At 43.7% G+C, this 22375-nt stretch overlaps 2 protein-coding genes and 1 long non-coding RNA gene across 7 annotated transcripts in view; 1 reads left to right on the forward strand and 2 right to left on the reverse strand.

Moving 5' to 3' along the window:
* LOC129208861 (dual specificity protein phosphatase 13-like) overlaps window positions 1-15234 on the reverse strand; it is a 29587-nt gene extending 14353 nt beyond the window's left edge. For 2 of the 3 annotated variants that reach the window (XM_054832280.1, XM_054832276.1), the window contains exons 1-2: window positions 4283-4676; window positions 3523-3551 (exon numbers count right to left, since the gene is read on the reverse strand). The gene's annotated coding sequence lies outside the window, so the exon portion shown is untranslated. Of the gene's footprint in view, window positions 1-3522; window positions 3552-4282; window positions 4677-15129 lie in introns of those variants that run through there. The other variant, XM_054832279.1, reaches the window with a different exon arrangement.
* LOC129208863 (uncharacterized) overlaps window positions 1-20763 on the forward strand; it is a 35010-nt gene extending 14247 nt beyond the window's left edge. Inside the window, exons 7-8 of one of the 3 annotated variants that reach the window (XR_008577899.1) lie at window positions 6283-6398; window positions 20523-20763. This is a non-coding gene — a long non-coding RNA (uncharacterized LOC129208863). Of the gene's footprint in view, window positions 1-1299; window positions 1729-6282; window positions 8974-20522 lie in introns of those variants that run through there. The other 2 variants (XR_008577900.1, XR_008577898.1) reach the window with 2 other exon arrangements.
* Window positions 13303-15290, reverse strand: DUSP13A (dual specificity phosphatase 13A). Its single transcript, XM_054832281.1, has 3 exons — window positions 15130-15290; window positions 14625-14842; window positions 13303-13502 (listed from the first exon to the last, which is right to left on the reverse strand). Exons 1-3 carry the CDS (start codon window positions 15288-15290, stop codon window positions 13303-13305), a joined length of 579 nt encoding a protein of 192 aa, XP_054688256.1.
* Window positions 20764-22375: the final 1612 nt, after the last annotated feature.

Raw genomic sequence — 22375 nt, forward strand, 5'->3', positions numbered from 1 at the left:
TGCTCCACCGGCAAAATCTCTTGTACAAACCAGCCCAGGACATCATGCAATCGCCCAAAGTAAAAAGCAGGGCGATTATTTTAGTCTTTTATTCTCTCTCTTTCCTAATATGTTTCTCTTCGCTTTCCCAGTCCTTTTTTCCAGGAAAAAAGGCAGGATAGTGCAAACAACCCCTCCTCTGGCTTTCGGGAAGAGGGAGGCACAAGGGGTAGATGCCGGGTGGGAGAACACGCCTGAGTGCTGACACCCTGTTGCATTGAGCTGCTGGACCGGGCGGTGGGCTAGCGGTGGTGGACACCTCAGACAGCATCTCTCCTGCGTGTTCTCCAGGGGAAAACTGACCCTTCAGTCTCACAGAGGAGACATTTCCACAGCCAGGACTGAGCCTCTCTCAGGAGCTGGGGGAGCTCTGAAAGGAGGTTTGAAAGGAGGAGTCCATGCTGCTCGTGCTCTTTCCCCAGCTGCTTTCAATTCAAATACTTTTCTTAAAGGAAATAAACCCTCTACAGGGCGGAAATTGGTTTGGAAAGTGCAATCAGACTAGCTGGGCGCTTTGAGTTAACCAAAGGCGTTATTCCTCCTCCCCAGGCAGGGCGATGCTTCCCTTGTATCCTTCTAAAAATCAAACCGAAGAAAACTTGCAAAGGTTATTGAGCATCAGTGAAAATTATCAGGCGCGTAGTAACCGGTAAGAGCTGTTTGCGAAGGGCAGTACTGCGCAGCTCCCGGCCGTGGGGTCGCAGCCCTGGTCCCGGTCCCGGTCCCGGCCCCGGTCCCGGCCGCGCCGCTGCTCCCCGCCAGGTGCCGCCGCTCCCCGCGCCGGCTGCCGCAGCCGGTGGGAAACGCGGGGCGCAGCCCGCTGCCGGCCTGCTTTTAGTTCCCGCAGAATGAGGCACCGAGGGAACTTATCGGTAGCTTTTGCGGTTCGTCCGACGAGGGGACGCAGCCTCACGGCCACGGCAGTCGTGCTGGAAACCGGCGGCAGCGGGCCCACCCCGGAGCCCTCCTCCAGCGCCAGCAGGCTCAGCTTCCCTTCACCCTTCCTTTCCTTTTTTTTCCCTCACAGCCTGAGCTAACCTCCCTGGAGCTGATGGAGGCAGCGTATTTGTTGGGGTCGGTGGTGAGGAGGCAATTCGGGAGTTTTTTTTAACTAAGACCAGACCTTCTGTCCGGTCTGCAGTAATTAAAAGCATCATGAGGTCTAGGAAGTAGCCAATCTATTGAAGGCCAAAAGCTGGAAGATACACAGGGGAAGAATCACTCTAAACTTGTCCCATTTCTTATGTTGTCTTCCTCTAGGCTCTGCTCTGGGCTAATAGAGAATGATTGACTAGCGAGACCTTCAGGTCTAACCTGCCTTGGCATCTTTTCCACGTCTCTTATCAATGAGGTGTCCACAATACCCATTACTAAATAGTGAATTATGTAACACGGGCACCAAACACCCAGCATCTGCTCCCCAGGCTGGGAATACATGTGTCACTATGAACCAAGATTAATTTCACAGTGGCAGCAAGGAGGGAGATGACAAGGGGTCAGGAGTGAAGAAGGAAAAGAAAAATGTTTAAAGCAACTTTCAACTGTTGTGACAATGAGGAAAACCAACTGATGATATGGATGCCCATCACTTGGGCAGGAACACCTTTGCTCCAGGAGAAGATGCTAACACAGACCCCAATGCCCTCATACCTTCCCGTTCAAGATTCTGATCATACCCGGCTTTTTAAGGTATTGTTCCTTATATTGCTCCCTTGGGTAAAATGACTTTGTTCCCAGCTTGGTTCCATGGTTAGCAACAGGAACCAACTTCATCTTTTGCCCTTTGGCTGCCCTCCACTGAGTTATGGGGTCCCACCTGCTATTCAGAAGTAGATCAAGCCTTGCTGAGAATGAACAGGTTTAACAGAGCACAAAATTACTTTGAATCTGCCTTGTCCAGAACATTGTACAACCTAGGCCCTTTTGCCAGGCTTCCAACTACTGATCATCTAGGTCAAAGCAGCTCCAAGGTATGCTTAATCCTGCTCTGGACATGAAGTGAGTGTGCACATACCCTTTACATGTTGAGGTTTTAGTAGGTATGTGTGTATGAGGGAAACAACACTCTATAGACACCTGTTCCCCTTCCATGCTTGAAAGGAAAATCCTCCCCTTTCAGCACTGAAGCATTAACTTCAAATGTTAGTTTGTCATCACTTTAGTGAAGACAATAGTGAGAAACAGGTCAGCACAGGTAGTTTATCCTCAAAACAAAGGCAAAGCAGGAATTTGAAAGCTCTGGGTGGAAAGGATTTTGCAGAGTTTTCTGTTTGTTCTGTTGAGTGAGGTGTATATACCTGAAAGGGAAAAGCACGTGTGCAGGTGAGCTCAGAAGGGAAGAAGCTACTGCACAGCTGAGGCAATTGCAGTTGTGGTGCTGGGTCAGGTCTTGAGAGGGCTACAATGATCTCAGCTCTTCTCCTGCCTCTTACTCTTGACCGTTGCCACAAGTAAGGGCTGAGACTGGGTGGATCAGTTGTAACCCAAAAGATAGAATCTGGTCTGAAATGCAGGAGCCCAGAGCTAGGTCAGCTCAGTTGGGCCCTTTTATCTATTTCTGGGACTGTCAGACACAGGAAGGCTGTTGCTGGCTTCCTGACTATTGGAACAGAAAAACATGCTGCAGAGCTAGGGTGCTTTCTTACCCTGATTTACTAAATGCCTGTTCCACTTTCTTCATCCATGGTGACAGCAGACTGTGCTAGGGTCTGCTGATCATGGCTGTCCCACTGTCTGCCTTTCTAGGGTCATAAGCAATTGTGATTACCAAATAACTCTATCTCATCCTTCTGTTAGCTGAAGCATCCTGTTGATGAATCACAAACTGGGTGACAACAGGCAAGACCTCTATGGTTAAAAATTCAAACTCCCTCTGCTAGCAGAGGTGCTGGCATGGTGGCGAGGCTCTCTTTGCACACACGCAGCCTGCCCTCTGGCCGGTCACGTCTCCTCCATGCAGGATACTGCATCTTGACTTTACAGCTCCTCTATGTGGCTGCACATGCCTTCACAGTGGCATCTGTGAGCACCAACCAGCCCCCCCTTGCAGAGACCTGAAAGCATGCCACCTTTTGGCACAGAAATGCAGCCTCCTATCCCCAAAGGAAATAAGGACAAAATCCTGGTCAAAGAGGGAATCATGAGAACAGAGCTAAGGGTGTGACTTTCTAAACGTTTATCTTCAGTCTGTGTTTGATGTCTAGATGATAAGGTGACCAGTTTCTTTCAGACACCTAAGGCAGGTTAAACAACACAGAGGAAAACAGTGTTTTTCCTGAGCTGCAGGACAGAGGATGTGCAGGACCTCACCGTTCCCCACTCGCGACCTCTTTGGCTGGGAATTCCATGCAGTGTCTCTTCCTAAGCCCTTCAGATCTGAGCTTTAAGTATGGTTGATACAGCTGCACTCCCTTTTTTATTTATAAAAGAATGGCTTTCCCTTTGTACTGTTTGCATTTTGTCATGCTGCTTTGGTTCACTCACCGTCTTCCTGAGTTTGGTAAAGAAGTTGTCTGTGAAAACAAGAATAGGAAAAAACAAAGTTATCAAAGACTTTATATATGGGGGAAAGATTTTTCAAAGGCAGAAACGGGAGTCTATCAGATTACGCAGCTAAGTACTATTTATGCCCTTGAAAATCTTTCGCTTACAGTGCTTAATTGGTCTGTTCAAATCCATTGCCAGAAGAGGTAATTGACCATTTTTATAGAAGGATCAGTAACAAAAACACTCCAGGCTATTGTTCTAGAAATTAAAAAAAAATTAGGAATTATGGAAAGAATATGTTTCAGGGCATCAGCCAGCCTCTCCTGAAACTATGCAAATTCACTTGGTGAAAAAAACAGCAGACACAATGAAATGAGTTGTATATGAAGAACTGAGATCTCAAATGCGATATTATGCAGAAGGTAAAGAGTCTGTACTAGATAAGTAACAGCTCAATGTGTTATCAAGGGTGCACTTTGATTTTGATGAATGTTAAAAGAACCTTTAGCCTTGAAAATAAAGAGGATAATTTCTCTCTAGGCAATGGCTGCTCATGAAAGTCATAAAATAAGAGCACTGGAGCCCTAATTTTATAGTGCTTTTTAAATGATTTTCAAATGGTCCAGCTGCTTTGTGCCACAATAACACAAGGCAGAGATATTTACGCCAGCGATAACAAGCATGCATCAGCCTGCCCGAGCTGCTCTCCGCAGGCAGCCCGCGTTAGGCGAAACACACATGGAAAGCTAATACTTGCCAATGCAGATTGATCACAATTACACCGTGGCTACAGCGATCCTGGGAAGCCGCTTTTTCCACCAGACAACTTGATTGTTTTTCTTTTCTGTGTCTCGCCTGCAAAGCACGGGATGTATGCGGCCAGCTATTCTGGTTCTATCTTGACACTTGAGAGCCTGCCAGCTCTGTGTGCCTCTTCGGCCATACCGTCCTTGGCAGACTTCTCTTTTCGGAAATAGAAGGGTGAACTCAGGCCTGGGTTGAACCACTAGTTTTTGGTGGGAGTTTCCCCGAGCATTAATTTGGCCCCAGTGTTGGTGTTCTGATGTTGCACTGTTATCTTGTACGGAAATGCATGCACGCGGCAAATGAGCTCTGGGCAAACGCTACGTAGTTCTGCTGAGATGCTGGAATTGCCACCAGCAACTTTCCCCAGGTATTTTACCTGTGCATGTCTAGGACTTCAGTCTAAAACTACAATTTGTTTTCCAGGACCTGCTCTAAGATGAGAACTACCCCAGGGTGGTCTAGCTTAGCTTGCCAATTTGAGTAGTCATTTCAAAAGTCTGATTAGCGTTTTATCTTTGCAATCCCTTTCCTTTGTGAGACACTGACAGCAGATATGGTACTGGGGGAAACCTGTCTTCTGAGCAAGCAGAGTAGGGTTGAAAGACCAGTTCCTTTATGAAATATTCCTATAAAATTAAAGAACTTGGCGCTCTCTGTGCTCACTAGTGCTAGAGACACAGCAATGTTTCTGTTAAAAGAATTTTGGTGGGACTAGGGAATTCTGAGCATGAAAAGAAGGCTAATTTATGGCTGAAAACTTACGTGCTGTAAATCTCAGGACCACAAAGCTAAGAGCTGGGCAGAGTGCATGGCGGGAGGAAGGTACCTCTGGAAAGTCCCCAGCCATTGAGCATCTATTGTCACCAGGGTGGGGAAATTCTGTCCCCCATCTAGGTGACTTCTTGTACATGTTGGACTACAACATTTTTCCCTCTTTTCGTTTGCTGATCCCAGTGCAGCAAAACAGGTTAGCATCTTTTTATGTGCAGGGATATCCTTAAGAGTTTAAACTTTAAACAGGGGATTTGAGTTTTAATGAGCAGAACGGACAACCAGGAATGTATCCTAGAGTATTTGCTGCCTCCATTTAACCAAATCACTGAGGAGTGACTGGAGCATACGAAATTCAGAAACCTTCTACCCCCTAAACAGAGAGGAAAGATAGGTTTGATGCCAAAGCTTTAGGTCATGTTCCTTTCATCTTTATCTCATATTCAGATTGTCTGTCTGACATTTCACTGTGTCACTTTGATCTTTTATTTTTTATTTGATAAGAGTTTAGAGTTTCCACAGGTGTATACTGTATCTCAGTTGACTATGTAAATCCTGCAGCTTGATGAAATTGCTCACTACTGGATAACTCTTTGGACAGCATTGCCTAGAGGAAAGTGGCAGAAGATCATATGGTAATCCAGCACAAGGGAAGCAGATCTGCTTTTTCTAAGAATACAGTGAACAAAGATTTTCCCTTCAAAATAGAAATTAACACTTGTAGTGCTGTTCCAGACTGCACGGAATAGCAGCATGGTCACAGATTGCGTAAGTTTGTACTTCTGCCTCATTCGCATTGCATCTAGTCTCATCTCATCTGTGAGAGATCCAATTTACAGCAGCTGAGATGAAGTAGCCTCCAGGGTATTACATTCATCCCTTTCATAAATCAAGAACCACTTTTTGTTAGTAGAGATCTGAGTCCAGAAAGACAGGAAAACACATGGCATTAGGCTTTGTAAATGGCCAATTGGCATGTCTCTACGATAGCTCTTTGCAGCTTTTGGCTGTTTCTCAAACCAGAAAGTAACAATTTTTGTCTCGTGTATTCTGATGAATCAATACAGAAAAACTTAAAAAATCAGTGGTTTCTGACTGAGAACTCAGAACTTTCTCCCTTCTCACTAAAATAGGGCATCGTTCTCTTTTGTAATTGCTTTTTTTCTTTTTTTCCTACAGGAGATACACTCTGATGATTACCAGCAGACCATGTGTGATTTGGACATAGTTTTATCGGTTACTCCTAATCTTTCAGGATCCTGCTGTCCTCCCACCTGCCAATGGAAACAATGTCTGTAAGTGGATAATTACGCTTACCCAAGTGGTTGAGTGAGGTTTAGTTAATGCTGCTAAAATAATTTGTGATCGCTTAATGAACATGCTGCGTAAAGAGCAGCGGCTTACCACCAGGACAAGGACTCACCATTTGGCCTTGTGAATGTACTCAGAGGCAGCACAGAAATGTGCGCCAAGGTGAAAGTCGACCGAGTCCTCTGCAGGTATTATTCCATAACAATGCATTTCCTGGCCACGGAGAGTTCGGTCTCCTTTGCTTCCCCATGCAAAATGTGCAGCATTCAGTGCATGGGTGACACCAAGGCTCCTCAGGTCTTGCTTGTTATGGGCTATAGAGCTGCAGAGAGTCACGTACAAAAGCTCAGAACAGAAAGCAACCCAACGTATTTTGTTGCCTTGTTGTGTATCCCTGTTTGCAGAGCACAGTGCCCACCACACTTTCAGACTCATGGTGTAAAAAAAGGGTATTGTAGTAAAAGAAGGTTGTGATTTCCGAATATAGTCAAAATAGGTGGGGAAAATGCAGAATTCCAAGTCATTTCACTTCTGCAAAGACAGTTTCCTGCCTACAACTTCCTGTAAATTTAACAAGTGTTACAGGCTCTATTTGACTACAAAGCCATGGGGAATTACTGGCCCAAACACCTTGCAAAAATTCACTTCATGAGGTAGCTCAGGCCCTCCTATAATTGGACTTGAAATATGTATGTTGAAAGAACACACTCTGGTTTTAGTATAGCCTGCAACCATCTTGCAATTGTACGATGTTTCTTTGCTGGAGTGGTACTAGCCTTGTTAATCTGGGTAAACTCCGCTTGATAAACCTGCCTGCTTAAAATCGGCATGAAGTTTCATTTCTGCACGGTATTTTACATCTTGTGCCCCCAGCTGCTTATTATGTAGCACTTTAAAAAATACTTTACCTTTCAACCCAAAGGGTCTTGGCCTTGGCCTTGCATATCAGCAATGGCTGATAGCCAGACAAATGTTTAATAATCAGTTTGTTGACCACTTCAAAGTCCTCTGGTATGAAAGACATCATGTAAAGTCAACCATCCCTACTTTATTTTACTAGAGATATTTAACTCATTTAAAGAGGCTGACCATCAAATTTCTGATAAAGTCATAAGGAGAAATATTTATTGTAAAATACAGCTTTAATTCTAGATTGACCTTTAATTTCCAAGTAGCTCCTCAGAAACTGCACATAACTGGTTCCCCAGGAACAAGCAGTGACAATTTATGGTACTGCTTCAGGTTATTTTAGCTCTGGCACAAGCTCTGATGCTGGCACAGATTTGCTCAGTAACAAAAACATCCTCTGTTTATTGACTTTGCTGAGTATTGGGTTGGGCCCTAAATGCAAATCCTCTCTCTATTCCCAATTTTCACCTCAGGAAGATCCCAGGAAGCCTTGTTCTCAGGTGTTGATCATATTTGTCTTATTGATGTTGGCAGAACAAAGAAAATTCCATCTATAGCACTTGATAAACTTCCAGTTTCACTGATTGCAGTCTGTAACTCTTTGTATTTAACCTCAATATTAGTGACCAGCTGTTGCATTAGCAACCAAACCTGTTTACATTTTTATTCCTGTTAGCTGAATGTTCTCAAAGTTCATCTTTTCCTTCCTACATGTACACACTGTTGTTAAATATATATTTCCCCCTCCCTTCATTTTCCTTTCCCCAAGAAACTGAATGTGAATGAAAATAAACATGCAAGAATAATTTGGAGCATATATACCCACAGGCATTAAAAGGAGGTCTTAAAACTGCACTTAGAAGAATGTCTAAAATCAAACAATCGTGTTAATGCAATTTCAGTGATTTTTTTTATAGTCTTAAATCTTTGCTTTTACTACCTGTTGGGCTCACTTCTGCAAATCCTTATTTCTCCAAATGGTTCTAATAAAATAAAAAAGGTTAATTTACAAGTATAGTTACGAGGTTTAACTGGAAAGGCAAAGGTTGGTTTCCCACTCTCGTCACCGAGGCAGAAGATCAGTGAAGTTCTGCATGCTGTGCTGGCTTCTGCCTTTCCCCACCCCAGGGCCAGACCTGCACACGGGTGTTTCTGGGTGCCCACCAGTGGGCAGCCACCCCCTGGGCACAGGGCTCATCTGCAGGGCGTCACGTTCATGATGGGAAATGCTGTGAGATTAGGAAGCAGGCTGCAATTTGTAATCTGCATTTGCAAAACCTGGCTTCATTTCCCCAAAGGCATCTCGCTCATTTTTAGGCTTTGCTTTTTCACACCTAAAAGAATGCCTAGTTTTAGCTGTAATCAATAGGCAATTAGCCAAAGGTTCATTAGTTCCTCCTGCTTCTCTCATTCAGGAATTATTGTAATTGTACTTTCCAGATATTTCCACACAAGCTTGAGAAATAAACAGTGAAGTCTGCTGTCATTCAGAATATCTGGGGTTTTTTTGTCAGAAATTTCAACTGCAAATCAGGTTGTTATACAAACAGCAAATATTAGAATACTTTTTTTTACGTGAAAATTTCCCTTCTAGTTAGTAAACTGAAAAAAGTAAAAACCAATCATAGTTTAATTTTAAGGCTACTCAGGATCACAAGTCTGTCTTATGCTTTATATGGTAAATGTTTGCAGCATTTATAAAATTTATTTGTTGAATAATTATAAAACAATGTGAAGCAATAAAGAGTCTTATTCTCTTTTTAATAAATTTTGTTCTGTTCTGTAGGTTCTTTCTTTAATGGACAGTCCTTTTGCTTTCTTCTATGCTAATCTTAAGTCTATTTTAAGGCAGTGAAGTTTAACAGCGCTATCTAAATAAAGTAGTTGGACAGCATATGTTAACAAGTACTGTATTCCCCAGCCCTTCAGAACAGCTCAGCCTCACATAACACTTATATATTGCCTATGTAGAGATTAGGCTACTCTTCAGCCACGTGATTTAATTCCAGCTTGCAGCTGCCCAAAATATCTGGCAGCTCCTGGGCAGAGGGAATGCCAGGCTCACAGTGTTCCTGGGCTGACGGGGTCTGATCATCCCCAGGCGCTGAGCCCTTTGGTGGCCACAGGCAGGTTTAGGCAGGGGAGAGCCGGCTGGATGCTGCTGCTGCAGAATCCACAGGGGAGGGTTTTTTGCTGAAGCGTGCTCTTCGCTGCCGCTTGATGTTCCCAAGCAGGTGGCTGTCTCTAAATATGGCATGCGCCTTGACGCCTCCCCGAATTAGCTCAGCGCTACATCCCTGATGGAACAGGGAACAACCACAAAAATGAAAAGTCTGCATTAGCGAATCTTATGCAAAAAGCCACTACTCCTCTCCCCATGTAAGCTATATTGCTGTGCCTGTCAGCACTGAGCTTTCCCTGTGAAAGCAATGTCGGTCAATGCAACCAACAGTCCCAAATGCTACGTGTGACCCAGTTCTAATAATAAACTACCAGGAAAGAGGGGACAGCTCATCTTATGGGGGCAGTTCAAAATAAAGACCATGAGAGCAGCTGTCCCGGGCCTCACCAAAGGTCCATCAAGCCCACTATCCTGCACCTGACTGTGGCCGTAAGTGGATGCCTACAGAAAATAAGAACACACGAGCGTGAATTATACTGCTTTCTAACACTCCCCCAGCTTCCATCTGGCTGCAGCTCATGATCTTCCAGATCTGGATGGAGTTTCTAAGTATTTGTAACCCTTAATGGATTTCTGTTCCATAAACTTTTCCAGTTACCCCTTGAACTTTTACTGGCTTTTACCCTCTGCAGCATCCTGTGGCAAGGTGTTACACAGCTCACCTAAACTCCCTCGTTTCACACCTGGCTTCTGCTGACTTCATCTGATGCCCTCGGTTCTTGTACTGGAAAATAAAATTAAGGGAAGTTTCCACTGGAATTTTACATGGCTCCCTTCAGGTGACATGGTGGTTTTGTGATTGCTTTATGCAGATTTAAGTCTGCCATAGCTGGGACAGTCCTTTTCACCGCGCTCTCTGCTCACAGTCACACACTTGCAGCCTCTGCTGAGCTGGCACTAGTCATCATGACCTACTCAGGTGGCTCAAAAGAACAAAAAATTGTTTTTCAGATCATCTCCAGAGGAAGTCTAACCCTTCTTTGTGGCATAGTCCTCCCCCACAGGAAGAGTTCATTCCTGAACCCTATGCACTCTGCTGTGGGCTTTGTCAGATGCATTCTTCAGCTAAACACTAAAAAAACGTTGAAAAGGGATAAAGGAATTAAGAATAGATTGAGGAAAGACCCCATGATGAGGCAAGCCTGGGGCAGGAAAGCTAGTGCACCTCTTTGTTTCAGAGGAGATGGAAGTTGATGGGCTCCTCATCAGGCTGACAGTTCCTGCGGGCGCTGGGGAGGGTACGCAGGCACTGCTGCAGGAGCCTAGGTGCTCTGGCCAGCTCAGCAGGTACCCAGCTTACTTTTAAGTACTTAAATATCTTTCAAAACGGGACCTTCCCTCAGTTAGGAGTTAACATTCAGTGCCTTTAGTCTCCTCGGCTGTGTAGACCCTGTTGACAGATGTGCATTTTCTGAACAAAGTGCCGCTGGTGAGGCAATATTTTTCTTTTGTTTTGGTTCCTTAGTCTAACTTGCCAAACTGATATTTGAAACACAAGTTTTCTTGCTGATAGTGGAAAACAATGAAGCACTAACGTCATGTCACATCATGACCTGAACTATGGGTAGTGTGACAGGTGAGAAGGTCTCTGTTCCTCCTAGCACATCACAGCAGATAGTGTTTTCTGTTTCATGAAGTTACAGGACTAATTTTACCTCTTTTGCTTATGTTGACTGGAATCTTTTCCCTGAGCAGACCTGGAGCAAAAGTTAAACTGTATATAAGGAAGGGAGCAATACAGGCAGGCAGGAAATATAGGCAACACTCCACAGATTAAAAACACTTCTGTGATTTGCCAGTGCCCTTGAAAAGAGTTTCTAACTCATTCATCCCCTCCACTGGGGTAAGTAAGTCTTGCAGTACATGATCACTATCGTGTCATTGGTGGCGTGGATGCCATACTGACTCAGCTTTGCTCTGTACTCTTCTCTTCTCTACCTTGGTGAAACAATAGTCTCCCAGGATGAGCAGTATCGCTGAGAGCAGGTACTAATTTACAACAGGAGCAGCTTTCACAGCTGTGGCTTTGTGGGACAGATGTTCAGGGGCATGCAGAGCATTATCCTGATGGGAGGTTCCATTAATCTTGCTCACATGTGTCTAATTTTGCCCAGCCTAACCATTAAGATGCATTATTTCACTCACATGAATTTCAGATTTTTCAATGCCATGTCTTCAAAAGGTTTCCAGACTAAAACCTACCATAACGTGAATGAAGTATAAATTATAATGAAATATTAACTCATATAAATCCCTATTAACTCTAATGGAGAACTTCAAAGCAAACCCAGCTCCTCCTCTACCACTCTGCTGCTTTGTGAGGTATAAAGATTGCCCTAGTACTGTTGGGTTTTAAATGTGATTTCTATTTGATCTTTTTACACTACAATGTCTTTTTCTGTCGTCAGATTTAGGAAAATCTTAACAGTCAAACAAACCTGTGAAAGGATCTTAAATATGCTTATTTTGCAAAGCACTTGTGTACATGGAAATAGGGAGGGATTTCTACATTCCCGTAAGTGCTAGGCAGAATCAGCATTCATGTCATAATCTCTCCAAGAATTAAGGAGGATAGGGGGTCTGAGAAGGAAGAGGTTCAACTCACAAGTCACTACTATTTAAGTCTTCTAATAACCTTGCAAGTCTCCTCCAGCAGAGAGGAAAATTATCAGAACTGATGCTTCAAATGCAAACAAGCAAGCAGAAATGTATTTACTTAATCAGGCAGGGAAAGTTTGTAAGTTCAGCTAATCAATAAATCAAGCCAGTAGCAAAGGGCAAAAATAGATTCAATTATCACTTCATGGTTCACCACAAGGTAACAAGATAATTTTCAGGCAGAGTGGTAGCATGAATTTCAAATGCTGTTGCTGTATTAAATATCACATTGGTTTAAGTACTGATTAACTGGCGGTAGGGAAAGCGACATCCTCAAAACAGCTTAAAACTAATCTGTATCAATTAAGCCTAGCCACAGATGTAAGCTAAGTTCCTACCTGATGTTAAACCAGGGATGATTCAAGGCCACTTACACAGCACTGATTTGGGGTAATTTGGAGGGAGAGTGAACAAATGAGTTCAAGCTTACAAAATGCTTTGAAGATCTGACATCTTTTTTTTAATGTCCTCAATATACTACATAATATACATTATCTTGCAGAAAACATATTTACACAAGAAAAGGTTTGTGGGTTTGCCGTCCCAGAGACTGCAGAGAGCTGCACAGAAGTTTATTCTGCTGGTGTGGGTCTTTGGGCTGTCACAGCTTTCTGTAGCACTGCAATATTTAGCAGACTGGTGAAAGAGGAATGTTTCTGTAGCAGTGTCTGGGATCTTAAGAAATTGCCCTCACCACATCACCAGGCTTGAAACGCAAAAAGCTTTTCTTATTGAGAACATGCACATGAGAACTGCAACCAAACCAAGGAAGCTGGTTATGTTACACTCCCAAGTAAAGGGGACTCAAACACACTGTACAGCTAGATGCAATTATTGAACTTGCCTCTGGCATTAGCACAAACCAGGAACAAACTCGGTCCGTCTTAGCCACTCCGGTGGAGTGAGCTCATAGCCCCGCGGTAGGCACAGCAGCTCTGCAGCACGCAGTGCTTACAGTGCTGATGCTGGCTGTGCTGGTCTTGGAGCTATCAGAATTAATCCATTTATAGTTCTGTTGACTTTTTTCATTGACGTATAATTTTCTTCATTTTTTCAACATGCTTTGATCATAGGAAGCATATGTGCAATGGCTATGAAGGCTGAAACTCAGAAAAGTGAATGTAAATAGGTTTGCCCTTTCAGCAGTCCTTCTTTTGCTGTAGCTGAACATCCAAATTTCGCAGATGTTTCAGAAAGCCACGATTGGGTGAAATCCATCGATGTTCCTTCACTGTTTTGATGGCTTCAACCAACGAGAGGTGGTGATTTATCATGAGATATGCTAGGACTAGGGAAGCTGACCTGCTTACTCCAACTGCACAATGTACCAAAATTTTAGCTGGTTAAAAAAAAAAAAAAAAATTATAACCATAGAAGAGAAGCAGTATAGTGGATGAACTTTAATTTAAACGGAAGGCAAACCCCTTCTGCCTTCTCCAACTTGGTTAGATGGAGAGAAATACAGCAAACATGATGTATTTCTTACCCTTCTGACAGATCACATGAACTGCTAACAATTAAGGCTAATTTGCAGTTGTTACACTCATATGAGAAGTGCCACGAGAGCGCAACCCGATCTCAGAAACACTGGTAAATCAAAGAAAACCCTGTTGAAGTAGTGAAGTTGTTCTGTTGTAAGCAAGAAGAAAATCGGCCCTGTTGGTTTCAGAGGGGTTTACTTTGGTGGAGAAGAATGCTAAAATCTGGCCTGAAAGGATGGAACGAACATATTAGCCACCAAGAAAAATGACTGGCCTAGTACCATTGCATAATAAGGCAATTTGCTGTGACTGTAATTCTCTTTCAAAGGCAGAACTTGTGATACAGACTGAGACAGCTCCATTAATGCCAGTTTACTCATGCTAAGAAATGGTCTTTTATGTAATACGGTTAATTAGTATTTTATTGCACCAGTGCCAAGAAGCTCAGTCTCTTGTGCCAACACACTATAAATCTCCTTGGGTAAAGGTAAATTTTCTCCTTGAGGGCAGAGCCCTGCAGGTCCTGTTCACACAAGAAGCTCATCTGCAATATATGAGCTTCTTCATGCGGCTGGTGGCTGTAGAAATCAGGACATGTGTCTCTCTATTCATTTGTTCTTACACATACAGTTGCTATAAGAGGGTCTCAAAAGAGGGCGTCCATTTTAAATGTATGTTTTTGCTTCTCCCTTTTTGAACCAGCCTTTCCTTCCAGATATTTTTCTCTCTACTCTGCCTCCTTTCCTCTCTGTTTGGGTCTCTCCTGCACTGTTCATCCCTTTTCTCACATCAGCTTTTTGGGACCTAGTTAGAGCTGCACACACGTACCCAGCACTCCCTCCTCCTGCCACCCGCCGTGCAGGTGCCCAGTAGCTGACAGGAGACCATGTAGTGACTTATCCACCACTGAGCTGGTGGAGCCTACCTGTTACGAGAGGCTGCCAACTCACATCATAATGCAACCAACAATAATTTCGTACCTCCTGGTGTGTTCAAGGCGTTGTGGATAAACTGTGCCGCAGAGAAAAAGAACTGGCTTATATCAAAGCTTGGGAGGTCGTGGGCTGGTACACCATAGTAATCAATGGTCGCTCCGTAAAAGTCCTGGCCTCCGTGGCTGTACGCTGTGCCGTGGGCAGCATTTAAAACATGGGTCACACCCATCTTCCACAGAACAAATCTGTTGTGAGCTGTTACTCTAAGGAAAAGTCAAACACAAAGAAATCGAGATGGTTGCAGAGATATTCACGGAGCAGGAGAAGCTCTGCGATTGCATCTCCCGAGCCATTTGCTGGAGCGTCAGCCCATTCATTGCTTCTAAGATCTAATCCGTAAGCAAGTACCAGCTTAGTCATAATTTGATCTCGGAAACTGTGCTGTCTGCAGTGTAAATGACAGCAATTAGCAAAACTATGAGCTGTCTAAAGCCGCACCTATGAGGCATGCTAACACACAGTGTGTATGGCAGAGGTGTGCCGTACTTACAGGTCTCCTAAGAAGAGATTAGGCCATACTTCATCAACGTGATTGCAAGAAGGCCGCCCGGTGTTCAGGAGCTGCTCGATTTCTTTAAGGGAGGGGGTGTCCCCCATGCACACCCCAGTGCCTTCGGGTCCCCTGGGGCCCAGCACCCCCGCCTCAGACATGCCGAGAGCCAGGGACAGACCCCGCTCCCCCCGGCCAGAGACACAGTGCTGCGTGCTGGGGTGCTGCCAGCCCCCTCCGGGTGGTCACAGGGGAGGCCGGGAGATGGGCTGGGGCAGGTGCCGGGCAGCAGCTCCCACCACGGAGCCGTGCCAGCCCTGCGCCGCGGTGTCCCTCGAACCCCTCCTCAGGGCTGGCCGCTTGCCTGTGCGTCGCCCTGACAGGCACGGCCAGTTGAAACAGATGTGTGTACCGAACCTGGCCTTACCGCGTCCTTGCTGCTCCCAGTCTGCTCCCCAGGGCTCGTCCCCAGGGCCGCGCTGCTTTGCCGCACAGCAGCCTCGGCGCCGGGAGCATCCGCCACGTGTGGCAACGGCCCCCTCCCTGCAGGACGCCCACCAAGAGGTGACTGCCCTCGGCCATGTCCTCGGTGCAGCAGCTGCAGCCAGCGAGATCTAGCCGTTCGTCTCAAGGGATTAAATGCCCAATAAAGGAAAATAGAAACCTGTCCAGTGCAAGAAGAGTGGCTACTCTCTCCCAGTAACAACTGTCTCCCGGTTACTTTGAGGTGCTTTCATAGCTGTGAAAGGGTCAGAAATGCACCAGTGGGTCCTACCAACATGGTCACCAGGAGGTTAAACACCAAGCGGACAATGATGTCATCTTGCCTATCACCAATAATCTAGAGAAATGTATCTCTTGAAGTTACTGTTTTTTCGCCAAGTAAAATTGTCTGAGCCTAACTGTACATTATACATTTAATCCTTTCTATTGCAGTCACTGCTTTCACCAATGTGTTAATACAATACACCTGCCACATATTGTGTGATACCTCCCTCTGTTGAAGAGAGAACAAAGGACCTGAGTGTGATGGCTGACAGGTGGAACTTGTAAGCCACTAGTTCATATAGGGAGGTCTGGAGGGCCACAGGCTGGACATGTCAGGTTGTAGTGTCAGTGGGTCCTTTCAAGTACAGCAGTGCTTGTGTGTCTGGTCTCTAGGGCTCCTGGCAGGGTGCTGTGATGGTGATGGAGCTACAGGGCAAAACACATGAAATGCTGATTCTCTTTGTAAGCCTGGCAGCTGATGTGCAGAGCATGGTTCCTCTGCCAAAGGAGTCTAGAAGAGAAGGTGACCCAAGAGGAGAAGCTTGCTGCTGATATTATCCTCTGTAGGAAAAGGGTGATAAATGTGAAGAACCCTTGGTCAGGTCTGTACCACCTTTATTCCACATGCATTGATTTATTATGGTGGAGAGAGAGTTTGCTTTATTTTATTTTATCAAGAGGCATATCATGGAGAGCTGTTTGAAGCCAGGTATTAAAGTCTGGACTAATTAATTATGCCTAGGAGTACTGAGGGTGAGGGATTACCCTAATATAAGGTAATAGTTTCTAGCATCAGAGAGAAAAAGTTATATGCAAGGAAAAAAAAAAAGTGACTTTGTTTAGAGTCTCTTGTGAAGCAGAAATTGCTAAAATTTCTGTGGATTTAGAGGAGAAATTGTTTAAGAGCCTCCTTTATACAAAGAGATTGTTAGTTCCCATTGCCATGTATGCCCTAAAAGGTAAAATAAGAGAAATTGCAAGCAACAATGTTGTAGTGCTTATTTCCAGAGGGCAGTTGGACAGGCAGCGAGGTTCTGCTGGGAGTGAGCCAACCAGCTGGCCAGATCCAGCAGAGAACTGCAAAAATGGTTAAAGGTACAGTTTAAGCACTATGCATATGCCCTTAATATGTTATCTTATTTTTCTGGTTTTTCCTTCTTTTTTCCTTTGGTAAACTAGTGGTTTTTTAGGCTGCTTGATTTGTGCTCATGAATGAGGAAACCTAACTGACAGAGCAGGTGGAGTTGTTTAATTTAGTTTACTTTTCTCAGGTTTCTAGGTGGAGGCTCAAGCTGAGGCTCTACTAGCAGTTTGTTTGTTTTGGATTTTTTTAAATGTAAGCCCAGCCCTTTTGTTGCCAATCAAGTTCTGTCAGAAATGTGACATGTTTAATTCTGGTCCTTTTCAATTGTAAAACTTTTATTGGCCTCTACCTCAAATACACTGACTAAGAATTCAGAGTTCATCTGCAGCATGAAAGCTTTTGAGCAGAAAAACATGAACTCAAGAAGAAGGATCTCCAAGCCCTGTGTGCTTCCAACATTTGTATGGTATACATCCATTTGCTTCAAAACTCAGGCCTTCTGCACCTAGCATCTTCCGAACATTTAATAGTCTGTAAATATGACTATGGTAAAGTTGTATTACTGACTTTTTTTTGCCGGGAGCTGTCTTTGAAACAGACAGGAGGCAGAAATCCGGCTTTCAGACCAGCTCTGTTACGCATTAACCCTCGGGATGTAACCACGCTACAGAGAACAAGACCATCTCTTCTCGCTCCGTGTTCTCCCTTGCCTGCCGTCCTGCCCCTGGCACTGGGCCTGGATGTCTCGGAATATGCCTCTCCTTACATGCATTTACACAGCATTTAGCTATCAAGCCTGTGGGTCGATCCAGGACAGTCAGGCTGTCCTCTACTGAGATGTACCTTGACATGAAACTCCCAGGAAGCTGGAGATCCTTCTCAGCAGAAGCGTGAACTCCCCTAAGTGAAGCTGAAGGCTTTGTTCCATCATCTCCTTGTTCCTGCAGTGCCTTATTTTGTCCTTGTGCTAACATTCAGGGAAGGGCCGTGATTCTCTGACTTTGTGAAGAATTGTTGTATTTTATTTTGTATAAAAGTAGCCTGAATGCAAATGCTAAAAGAAAAACTATGGAAAGTATGAACTTAGCTTTGCCTGCAAAATAGGTGGCAACAGTGTAAACTGTCATGGAGTGCTCTAGTAGCACACACGGCACTACCAGGAAAACGTTCAGCAGTCAAAACCACAATGTTCATGGAGGCTCTTCTATTGAAAATACTGCTACCAGTACTAGCTGATGCTGTGTCTGTGACACTCTTCCATCTCTCTAGTGAAAACTGGGCCAAAATCAAACTCCTTTCATGTGTCATGAAAGACAAAAGTTTTTATAGTGAAAACTGTACAGCATGGAAGTTCAGCAAGTGTAAACAAACATGATTCTACAGATACAGTCATCTCTAACCACCAAAGATCTATTCATTCCACTCATCAGCCTGTTTTCATGATTTGATTTTTGGGATGGTTAGCTATTGAAGAAGAATTGAACTAATTGAATTCTGGTACATTTAGGTCAATACTAAGTGACTAAGAGACAGAATTTTCTAGTGTTCTACAACATTGATGTATTTTTAATATACAGAACAATTTTGTCTGTCACTCTTTTTTTCTTTCTTCCTCTCCCCCCCATAAGCTTATTTTCTGCCTTGAAAAATAATTATGTTTCACTAATTTGAGTAGTTCTTAGGCATTTAGTCCCTTTTTCCTCTCTTATGAGAGTAAGAAAGTTGAAGATAAAACAGATGTTTTAAAGTTCACACATGAGATCACAAAGAAATTATAAGGCAGGACCTGATCTATACAAAAATGAGATTACCAAAAAACCCCACCCCAAAACCCAGAGAAAGAAAAAAAAATCATGATTTAGATCAATTAGCACTTCTAGTGAAAGACGTGCCCCTTGCCATGTTGCATTCATTGCTGGAAAAGAATTTTTAAGCAATTCATTCTCTATTCAGCTGGGGCCTTTCTTTCTTGAGATTTATTTGAGAGAGATTACTTCAAAGTATTAAATGCTAACAGTATTATTTAATGACAAAGTGTTTAAAAAACCCCCCAAAATATTACACTAACACATCTCTTTTTCCTTTGCTATATACTGTAACTGGAGCTAGTTGGGAAATTTCAATATAAATTTCCTTTCTTTTTATTTTTGATTAAGTGTCAGCCTGAACATTGAATCAATACAACTATGTGAATTGACTAAATTGTTTCCAATCTAAAGATGCACCCAGCGTAACTACACATTTTAAAGACTTTTTTTTTTCTTGGCAATCTGCAGTAGATTTAAAAATATCTGTAGCATATAATTTATCATAAATTCTCAGACTGACATGTCAGCATTGGCACTGCCTGTCAAACTTACATCAATGCCTTCATGTCACATGGCATGAAGTGACATAACTCAAAGTGACGGAATGAGGTTTATTGGAAATTTCTGTTAAATAAAGCACAAATTATTTAGATAATTCACCCTTTTAAAGAACATCAAACGTTAGCAAGGAGAAATAGTTTTCAGCTTTGAAGTGCAGTGGCTAAGCAGCTATTACATGTCTACTTCCATTTAAGAGTGTGCTCTTTAAATTGTGCTCTTTATCACTTTTCTGTGCAAGTTAATTTGGTCATTTTCAAAAGATTTGTTAGGTGATGAAACCAGACAGAGCAAAAAAATGCCATTAGCAGTTCTAACTTCAGATAGAAACCCATTGTTGAGGCTTTTTCCAGCGCTGAGGGTGCCAAATCGCTGCTGCAAACCAGCCCGGCAGCCCCCAGAGCATCTCCAATGCCGCGTGGCCGGGCTGCGTACGTCTGTCTTCACTTTTACTGCAGATGTGGCTCTTGGCCAGGGGTTCACTGCATGGAAATCTATTGCTGATATAACGTACCTTGGGGCCTGTAAACTTCAGGCAGTCTTGGATTCACATGTGTATGTATAACTATGGCTCATTTTTCAACCTGAACTTCTAAAGTCTGGAGACTGAATTTGGGAAGTCATTTGTAGGTGGATTGCCTGTCTTGCTATAAACAGTGTAGGGAAACAGGGTGAGGAAACTTCTGCTTTCATTTTTGCTTCCTTCCTGCAATCTGGTGAGCTGATGGACTCTAGCGCATGTTTATGTTAAAAAACCCCCACAAAACAAAGCCATAGCACTCTGAACAAAGCAGCGCTTTCCTGGCATGTCCCATGAAAAGGCTAAAATGAGATCCCAAAAGGTGAGTTAGCTCCAGGACTGTGCTTAAGACACTGACACGGTGACCTGCTCTGTGATGAGACAGTTCTGTAGCCTGCTATGGTTATTTTTGCAGTAATTTATAATTTCAATTTTTATTTATTTTTACAATTTTGGCTTAAACCAGTTTTTCAGATGCAAGCAAATGTGACAATGTATTGTAAATTGTGCCAACTTGGCACCTGGAAGTGTGCAAAAAGTTGTGATTGGCAGCTGGTCAAGAAAAATTCATGGCAGAAAAGGGAAAGAATACACGTAGTAGAGAAGCACAAAGTCTTTAACTGAATTGCTTATAACTTTCTTTTTTCCTTGTCAGATAACTGCCAGTTATTTTGAATATGAACATGTGGACCTGGAGTAAGCAAAATTCCCTCACCTTTCAATCCGCTTTATTAACAGGTCGGTTATTAACAGGAAGACAAGGTCCATTTGATTTTCTTTTTGTCAGATTCATATGTATGTGTTCTACAGTTTTTCACTGATGAATTCAGACTTGTCAGTTTTTCATCTAGTGTGTGTAAATGGAAAGAAGGGGCTGAAATTGCATTTAATTCCTACACTGTTTGCAGAGGCTACTAAACTGGCAAAGGAAGTGGAACATTCCCTCCAACTTCAGCAACTCATTTGGGAAACTACACATCAGCTGGTGTAAAAAATAAAAGCAGGATAGAAGAGACTGTTCCGAATATCCAGAATTTGATCTATCTAAACAGTATATAGTCGATTACAATTGAGATTATACAATTGTGGACATTTGCATTAGTCTGCTCGATGACTTGACAACTTGATGCAAATGTGAAGCATTTTGAAATGCAAAATTTCCTTGTTTCACTGTAGCAGCACATAGGTAAGGATTGCAAAAGATCTTTTTTTCCTCTGTGAAGAAAGAATACAAGGCCAAATTCTCTGAAAAGGCTAGTGTCATTAACTTAATAGAGCTACATTGGCACCTTCCTTTTACTTCAACTGAAGCTACCACTTAGGTCACTTGTCTTGGACCTCATAGTAATTACATCATCAACAAAGTGAATTCTGACTGTTCTCCAGACTGCGTTATTTTGCTGCAAAGGGCTGGCTGCTACCACCAGCCATTGATATACAAAATAAATTTATTTCTGGAGTCATTTGTTTCTAGTTCATCTGTCTCCTCCTATCCCCTGTTTGTATTATTTATAGGTTATGGAGCTCCTGAAGTAATGGTGCCTTGCTGAAGTTTCACAGGTCACCTGTGCTGGGGATCACCTTGGGTGAACAACTGACTCAGTGCTGTCTGCCAGCTGCCAGTTTTCAGATTTGTTTTTTTCCACACACATTTGAAAAGAGTACCGGTGCAAAAAGTGGTGCATCTAAAGAGAAATGTCGTGTAACGATTGCTTGGTATGGAAGTTGAAGGTATGAGGGCCCTGCATGTTTTCTCTGATTTTTTTCCTGATGTATGCCTTTAAATGAAGCATGGGGTATCTTCATGCCATCAGTGGGTTTTTAAATGACAGCAGGATCACTCTAAGTGTTTGTTCATTTCTCATGTAAAAAATCAATGAAAAATCTGTTTAGTGTGGTTAGAAACTTCTACCTTTCTCATGCCCAGGCTGTACTAAGGTACTTCCCAATGATGGACAGGAAGATCATACTGCAAAAAAAATGTACTATAGTGTCTTCCAAGAGGGGACTTTTATACCCTAACCCTGGTTTAAGCATGTTCTGTTCTTCAGTTAGAAAAGCACGATACAGTTAGAAAAGCAAGACACCTTGTTCCTCCATTCAGCTGATCTCTGCCGGGATTACGGAAAAGGCAATCGTTTGTCTTCCGACCTCTAAAAAATACGCCACCAACCACCTCTGGATTTCGAGTTTCTTACAGAGCTCACGGGAGCTGTGCCTGTGCTTCCATGTATTTAACGCTTGCGTTCCCACAAAACCAGGGCCGAGGCAGTCCAACCAGCCGTTAGCGTGTCGCACGGCCTGCACCCGGTGAGGAGGCTAATGAAGGGGCACCGGGGTGCAAAGCTGCCCGCAGGCCCACGAAGCCGCAGGCAGCAAACGCTCCGGGGTTTGAGCCCGCGGGAACGACCCCGCAGGGACCCGCCGCCTGGCGGTGCCCCTCGCCGCCGGTACTAAGCCCTCACTGCGACGCTGCATGGCCGAGGCGGCGCCCCGGGCCGTGCCCCC

Source organism: Grus americana, chromosome 7 (genome assembly GCF_028858705.1).
Source record: "Grus americana isolate bGruAme1 chromosome 7, bGruAme1.mat, whole genome shotgun sequence".
In the NCBI taxonomy this organism is placed as follows: domain Eukaryota; kingdom Metazoa; phylum Chordata; class Aves; order Gruiformes; family Gruidae; genus Grus; species Grus americana.

What these genes read in the sequence shown, in the direction of transcription:
- DUSP13A (XM_054832281.1), bottom strand. Translation starts at nt 15,290, where the DNA reads ATGTCTGAGGCGGGGGTGCTGGGCCCCAGGGGACCCGAAGGCACTGGG. An exon ending in AATCTCTTCTTAGGAGACCT is followed by an intron (nt 14,843 to 15,129) that starts GTAAGTACGGCA and finishes ACTTTTCCTTAG; the next exon opens with AGTAACAGCTCACAACAGAT. An exon ending in CGCCTTGAACACACCAGGAG is followed by an intron (nt 13,503 to 14,624) that starts GTACGAAATTAT and finishes TTTTTTAACCAG; the next exon opens with CTAAAATTTTGGTACATTGT.